We start from the raw sequence: 7,974 nt of genomic DNA on the forward strand, positions 1-7,974 counted from the left end.
TATATATATATACATATATCTATAATATATATGTAAAGGAACATTGAAAAATATACTTCATATACATATATGTGTATTACAATGAGTCCAGTGTGTGTGTATGTGTGTCTTTTGTTTTTATATTGATTATATAACATGCTAGCCTTATTTTTCTGTATGGAATATTAAGTAATTGCTATTATAATAAACTTAAGCAAGCTTGAAGAAACCAAAATATGTGAGCTTGTTAATGTGACCTATATCAAACTCAAGTGCTCCAACTTGTTGCATGTTTTACGTTTTTTTAAACCTGGCGCATATTAAATTGCTTGCATGTTATTGAACAGAGAGCATAATGTACGCTCTTATATACGTAGAAATTATTTAAAGCCGAATAATTTATCAATCTTTTTTAATATTGTTATTTTCATGGATTGCAACATTATTACAATGATGTGTGGCTTTTTTATATACAATTTATAGAAACAAAGACATTTGGAAAAGAACTAGTGTGATTTAACTAATAGCGCGGAAAATAGTTGATTAAAAAACATTTGTTAACAGTTGTATCTCGTATAAAGAGAATAGTTTGAATACTTAAATTAACTTGATATTTTATACACAATATCATTAATAATAAGCATTAAAGATAATGTAGCTGAATAATGAATCACATTTTGCTGGCATAAATTTGTATGCCATATATATATTCTAATGTAGCTACGGAACTAATAATGTGAAAGAAGACCTTTCACGATGCGAGCAATATTATCTCGTGCGTTTCCGTTATGCGTCAAAGCGATGCACGAGAGTTTGAAGAACATTTTCCTGCTCAAATGCGAAACTTCACGCTTCTTTCCTCCCAACTTTTATTAGTATTATTAATTACGAAGTAAGAAGAAAGGAATTAAAATTCAACTTTGGATATTACTTGGCATATCCGTAGGTATTTTGGAGAACTCAGCGTGGAAAGAGTCATCGGTACCGCCAGCCGGTCGATTTGGAAATGAATTATCCGATTCATCGAGCAGTGAAGCGGAGAAGGAACTTGGAGCTGTCCACTTCGTGGTAGGCGATGGACCGGAAGAACCTGCTGCAGGAAAGATAGGAGTGCCGTGCAAAGAGAAATCCGGCATTACACGGTCTTATAGCCAGGATACAAACGTGCTGAACGAGGACAAGACTTCCCTGCCGAAAACATCGTACTCGGAAAATTCGCTCGACGTCTCAGACAGATCTTGCGGCTACCGTCCTGCATTAACGACTACAATGACAACGACGACGACGATGACTACAACAACGGTAACAACGAGCATCAAGAAACCGTTCCGTGAATTACCTACAATAATGTCTGTCGACGACGAGACGCTTTCAACCGATTCCAATTCTACCGCTGACAACGATGAGCTTAAACGGAGGCGCAGGAAGCTCTTTCCGGCCTTTAGGAAGAATAAAACTAAAGTTACGTGATGTTCGCTAGTCACATAATATCTCGTTTGTTACTTAATTGCTACCCGTTACAGTTAGTTATAATCCCGTGATGTGCACTTAAGAATTATTTTATCAGTAATTATTAATTATTAGCAATTACTCTTCGCGTGACACACACATACACACACACACACACATACATTTATACACTTTTTCTTTCGCTCTCTCTTTCTCTCTCTCTTTCCTTGTTCCTTCCTCTGCGTGCATATAGACTCATGGAAACGTAATAATCGTTTAGGATATTTGTTGCCAGTGTTCCTTCAACTTTGCCAAATTTGGGATACGTGCGTAAAATTATAACGAAATATAAGATTCAGCGAATATACATCATGGAAGGACATCCTTAGATAGATAAACTTTTAGAGAATCACAATATTTGAAGGAAAGTTTATAATTCTTATATGACAATATATATTTTCGGTGTGGTACTTTTTTAAAAAAGTTAAACGTTTTCTGAGAGCCGCGGATTTTTAAATAAGATTTTTTCACACGATGACGTTAGTAATAATAATAATAATAACTATTATTATCATTAGCGTAACCTTTTTTATCGCGATATAATTCCGTAGTTTTAATTATCGCGTCTAGATACATACCGGGATGAGGGACAAAATGAATTTTAAAGAATCAATCTTTTTCTCTCTCTCTCTCTTTCTCGTTTATACGTTACTACGTTTTTACGAATAATGGTACAAAGCTACATCGAGATGAGGGTATCCTCGCGAAACGAGGATCAAGTTGTTAAAGTTATCGTTGATACTTTCGGATACCGTCCGGACATATACTGGCAATATACGTGTAACTTATATCGGCAAAACAAAAATGCGAATTTTATATCTTTGTATACAATATATAAGTAGATTATAAAATATTGTGCGAAATTTTTTATCGTGAGCGTTTAAGATAATTAGATATCGCGAAGAAATTTGTTTTCTATATCTCTGGTACAGACATTTCTTAATGAGAACAACGTTGGGATTTTTACCTTAATTCCTATAAACTCTTCTTTTCATTAAAATCATGTCCATGATAAGAATATTTAAACTATAAAAACGCAAACATATAAGATAATCAAAAAACTAGTTAATACTCCGAGCCTATTTCTGTTATTACATAATCAAAAAAATAATCCATACAGATCGTCGTTTTATAGAATTTCGAACAAATTCGTCTCGGAGTGAACAATCTCGAAAGCCTGATTTTCTTTCTATATATTTTTGCTAAAAATTTTTTGATGTCGGAACAATCATACATAATAATACTTAACGCCGTTGTCAATTAATTCACCCTTATGCACTCGGCTCAGAATCAAACTACTTACAGAATGGCTTATGTTACTGCTAAAACTCTGCAGTTTTGGTAATTTGTTAAAAAATTGTCACCGTTATATTCCATACTCGCGTAATACAATTGTGTAACAATTTTCCCGCTATATCCGTTTGCAAATAGTGTTAGATTATTTTGATTATTCGTGTTAAATTTGATTATTCTTTTATGGTATGCTCAAGTATGAGTTAGAAAGCACGATTTCTGTATATATCCACCTTTATAGAAGAAATTGTTACACGCGACTTTGACAGAAAATTTATAATTTCGTGACAAACACTGACACATTTAGATCTCAATACAACTAAAATTCGCAAAACATTTGTATTTTATGACATTTAATCTATTGTCTTGTATAATATTATAAGAAACAGGTTTCATATTTTTCGCGCATTCCAAATATAATAATATCTATGACTATATTGATGAGATCATATAACTATACACACTTTGCATTATCGCATCCTCGCATCCATGACAATGATTAATATTCCTTGGTATGTTGTATTTCCAGTAATTGATGGAACTCACGAACGTCATGTTTATCGTCTTTATACAGAGAGTACGCACAATTGTCGGCTCCGTTATCACTAAGAAATAGAAAAAATACGAAGCGATAGAAGCGAAAAGATACGAGATTAAAATGTGTCAGCTTTGTCACCGAATCTAATTTCGTTATTAAAAATGGTCGCTAGCTTTCCATAAAATATTCTTCCTTAGTGGATTTCGAAGCAATGAATTAAATGTTTACAAGGGACAGTTTTTAAGGATATGTATCTTGCTATATGTTACTTTTAAAACGAACAATAGAGATCTGATTTCATTATCTATATATATTATATAAGCAATATGAGATATATATATTTAATTGGATAAAGAATTTTTGGTCTGTCGCACTTCCCTGCGCCGTATTGAATTCTCTTGTTGAGTATATATTTTAGAGACGAGAAATATAGAGCCATTTAATTAATGTATATATCTGTATTTAAATTATTATAGTCTTAATATGATATATGACAATGTCGCTTGCGAACGCGACACGTCTTCCCTGTAATATGTAAAAGTGACATTTTACAAAAATAAATAAGCCAAGTTTAAACAGAAAAAAATGTTAAACGAACAATACGATTGAATATGCGTGCAATACAGGATAAATAAGCAAACACATTTTCTTATGTATAGATATATTAATTTGTTTTTCATACGTAGAATTTTTTATTCACATTGCGTGTATATATGTATATTAACTTTATTTCAATAATTTTAACTTTCACAGATTAAATAACTTTAGTCACAGATCTTTAGTTCAGCTATAAATTACTTTGCCGACTAAAGAATACTTATTATCAATCGATCAGTTTCACGAAGGTTTTATTTGATTTTCGTTAATACATCACATGCTATTATCAACTACTTTTAACAAACCACTCGGTAAAATTCGCAATGTGACTAATTTTTTGATATTATTAATAGAATTTGTTTGCCGCTGATTTATATATATAATATATATGTAATACAGGGATGACCCAAAATTATTGGATGTTTTCTTTATAGCAAAATCTCTGTCCGATTCGGAATTTTTTTTTAGCAATTTTTCCTTAGCAAAAACGTTGAGGCAATAATTTCCGAATTATAAGCAATTAAAAAAAAAGTTTTTTACAAACTAAATTTCATAAAGTTAAAAAGTTAACACAAAACTACATTCTTCAAATCTGCCTCTACGCAATGTTTGATAGCGGCACAAACACGACTCTCCGTCCGTACAGTAAAATATATCTGCCCATAAATAAGCACGCCATTATCAAGAGTATTTAAACATCGCGCAAGAGGTAAACTGTGATTTGGCTCAAAATCTTATAAAATACTTAGAACGGTAAAACCGTTGTTAAATATATAATTTATGTAGATTTATTTGCTATATAAATTAAAATATCATTATATATAGTTCCATGTAATAACTATCGAATGACTACTGTCTACTGAGACTAGTAGTTGGAGGCTCTTTGATCAACAATCAGTGTACAAATGGTACAGTGTTGAAGAACCCATAGTCAGTCTTATATAACGTAAAAATATAAATACATAACATATATATACATATACGGACGGACGGATGGACTACATTTTGTTAAATTTCTATTCAATTCAAACAGAAACGGATCAATGTTTGACTTCATAATCCGATTGCGTTTCGTTGCAAGAACAATTGTATTTATTGATTATCTCTTAAAACGTATGAGCGTATTTTTGTTGGCGTTTCATTAAAAAAATGTGTTTTATTAAAATCCGAATATACGGATTACCAACGACATTGAACAAGAAACGAGAAAACCCGTTCAAAATCACTGATAATATTACATCGTTTACATAATCTCTATTATGCTCTTTTCGCGCACTCTACTTCGTTTAAGCAACAATTCTAAAGATGTATATAAAATGCCATAAATATAAATATACGTACATATAGCTACAAACTACACAGGTATATCAGCGAAGATCGTTAATACTGAATTTGTTGAAGAATTCGCTCGATGAGAATAATACACTTAGAAAATATTGCGCGTATTATATATGTATAATACATAAAAATAGTCGGATAAAAATTTTTAATTTGTCTATATATTCTCATCGTCTTGCTGATCGCTGGTCTCAGCTGCGGAAGGTATTGTGGCGAGTAATCTAACGGCCAGTCTACTCGGAGATCCTGGGGGTTCCGGTTCCTGGATGGCGAGTTGTCGTGTCAGTCGTGGCTTCGGTCTAACCGGCCTCGGCGTATTATTACGCGCGCTAATCTCTAAAGAGGCACTGGATCTCGAAATGCGCCAGGTACTGGTGCTGGCAGTGGTCGCGGAACCGGAAGAATCGTTGCGAGACGAGCTCAAGTTCGAATCCTGCGACGGTTTCCTAGTGATCAACCAGGAAGAAGCTTTCCGTTTCGGATCCAGCAGTCTGAGCGGTATGCCGCAATGATGCGCCTGCCGCCAGGAGTCCGATCTGGACGAGGAGAAGTTCTCGCTGGACGATACCGAGGATGCGCGTTTGTGCTGTTTCTGTTGAATCTGGGCGATCTGATAGGCGTACTGGTCGCTACGTGTATGCCGCGCGTGTCGGGAGTCGCGCGCGCATGGCCAGAATATCCCGGCACTCCACCAACGGTAGGATGAGCAACGGCTCCCGGTTTCCAAGAGTCTCGAGTTTCCACAAGCGCACGGCGTTTGAAGTGTTCCTTGGTTTTCTCGCGACGACCGATCAACGAGGCTATTGGTATTAGCTGGCGTTTGCCGATTGCTGAAATTCGAACTATGCCGGCACCTACCGATACCGCGAGTTACGCGCGACTCCTCGATTGCTTTGCATATCAACACGCAATCCTTTTTAAACTGTTTCGTAAGGATCGCGTATAGAAAGGGATTGCAGCAAGAATTGAGAGGTAGTACGAATACCGCGAAAACTTTTGCTTGCTCCAAAGATATCAACTGCAATCCGAAGGTCGCTGTGAGAGAGAAGAAGGCTATCGGTGACCAGCAGAGGAAATCAGTAAAGACGAGTAAAGCCATTCTTTTTGCTATACGAGAATCATTCGAATTCCATGCCTGGGAGCCACGTATCGCGCAGTACATCTTCAGGTAACAGCCCATCAGTATCAAGAAAGCCACTCCGTTGATAAGCATGAGAAATACCACGTACGCGAGCGCGGCACTGCCGTTAGTCTCGAACGGCAAGCAGATGGCAAATTTTCTATAATCCGAAACCCCTAATAATGGTAAACTTGCCATCGACAAAGCGAAACACCAACCTATCGTCATAATGTAGCCTGCGTGCTTCAATGAGAGCCGCTTGTTCAAATGCATCGCGTGCGTTATTGCATAATTTCTTTCCAAAGTAATCACGGCGAGCGTATAGACGCTCAGTTCAGAGCTGAGAACACCTAGGAAACCAGCCAATTGACATCCGGGCGACATTTGCCATGGTATTGCGTACATTCGAAACTCTCCCAACGTTGATGCGTCAACGACGGCTAATAAACCTGAAAAAAGATATTGTTTATTGAGATAAAATCTTTCTAGGACATTTAATGGCGGAAATATTTTTTACTATTAATTATTTATTTTAATCGATTATAATATAGCGAATATATATAAATGCAGAACTGTGCACATTGACATGTTAAATCGATGTAAAAGAGAAAATCACGAAAGAATCACCTAGATAAACACCCATGAAGAAGTCGGCAGCGGCTAAGTTGCAGACTAAAAATCGTGGCACATCCATCTTGCTTCTCGAAAATATCAAGACAAATACCACAGTACCATTACCGAGCATGGCGAGCAAGAAAACTATCCAAACACCGCATCGTAAAGTCCACCAATCGAATAAATCTTGACACGGTAGGAAAGGACCTGAAAATATTTCATGTACATTTCATCACCACAATTTATAGCGTTTCAAGCCACTTCCGGGTCACTTGTAACATACCGGGTTGCGGCAAACATTGGATATGAGAGGGTATAAGTGTCCGAGTTGTCGCTGTCGTTCGAGCATCTAGATCCTCGAAATAATCCTCTACATAGGAAGGCAGGTTTCCGGGATAGGTAAAATCTGAACCAAAGTTAGCCCAAAGTTCATTTATCTGCGATCCAAATTTGTCGGTCAAGTTATCTAAAAAATGTTATCACTTCAGTGCCGCAAAGATCGAAAACGATGCGATATAATGCGATGATACGAAAACGAGAACACTTTGCTATCGAGTGATGTCACGCTTTTGAATGATCGAATTTGCAGAGATAGAGATGCTTTGCAGCAATTAAGTGTTACAAAAAAGCACGATACATATATTTAAAATGCGGGATGCAGAATGCAAAAAGAAAAATATATAAAAAGGAAACAGGAAGGAAAAGAAAAATAGTAAAAACACTTACCCAATTGTGGCCAAATATCGCTGAAAGTGGAATTCCATAAACTGCTATCGAAATCGTCGGTGGGAAACAAAATCGATTCCCGTACCGGCGACCTTGTGACAGACTCCTCGACTTCGATCGATAAGAACGAGCAGCAGTGATAAGCGTACGACAGCAACATTGTTTGTACTCGTGGAAATCTTTCGGGAGACGGAAATTCTCGCAGCGCGGGGTTATTGAACGTTTTGAGATGCAATAATCCCGCGAGACCTCTTATCGG

The 7,974-nt window shown here is 36.2% G+C and overlaps 2 protein-coding genes across 2 annotated transcripts in view; one reads left to right on the top strand and one right to left on the bottom strand.

The window, feature by feature from the left end:
• The window catches only part of LOC115246100 (stromal interaction molecule homolog), an 8,592-nt gene extending 4,687 nt beyond the window's left edge, over window positions 1-3,905 (top strand). The window contains exon 11 of the mRNA XM_029824710.1: window positions 926-3,905. Coding sequence (XP_029680570.1) covers window positions 926-1,449 — 524 coding nt within the window. The 3' untranslated portion in view covers window positions 1,450-3,905. The remainder of the gene's footprint in view (window positions 1-925) is intronic.
• Window positions 3,906-5,402: 1,497 nt separating this feature from the next.
• Window positions 5,403-7,974, bottom strand: part of LOC115246103 (lutropin-choriogonadotropic hormone receptor-like) — a 10,711-nt gene continuing 8,139 nt past the window's right edge. Inside the window, 4 exon segments of the mRNA XM_029824713.1 lie at window positions 5,403-6,823; window positions 7,002-7,196; window positions 7,273-7,455; window positions 7,716-7,974. The exon segment at window positions 7,716-7,974 is cut by the window's right edge and continues 7 nt beyond it. Of these exon segments, the coding sequence (XP_029680573.1) occupies window positions 5,403-6,823; window positions 7,002-7,196; window positions 7,273-7,455; window positions 7,716-7,974 (2,058 nt within the window).

Source organism: Formica exsecta, unplaced genomic scaffold (genome assembly GCF_003651465.1).
Source record: "Formica exsecta isolate Colony F162 unplaced genomic scaffold, ASM365146v1 scaffold138, whole genome shotgun sequence".
Taxonomy (NCBI): Eukaryota; Metazoa; Arthropoda; class Insecta; order Hymenoptera; family Formicidae; genus Formica; species Formica exsecta.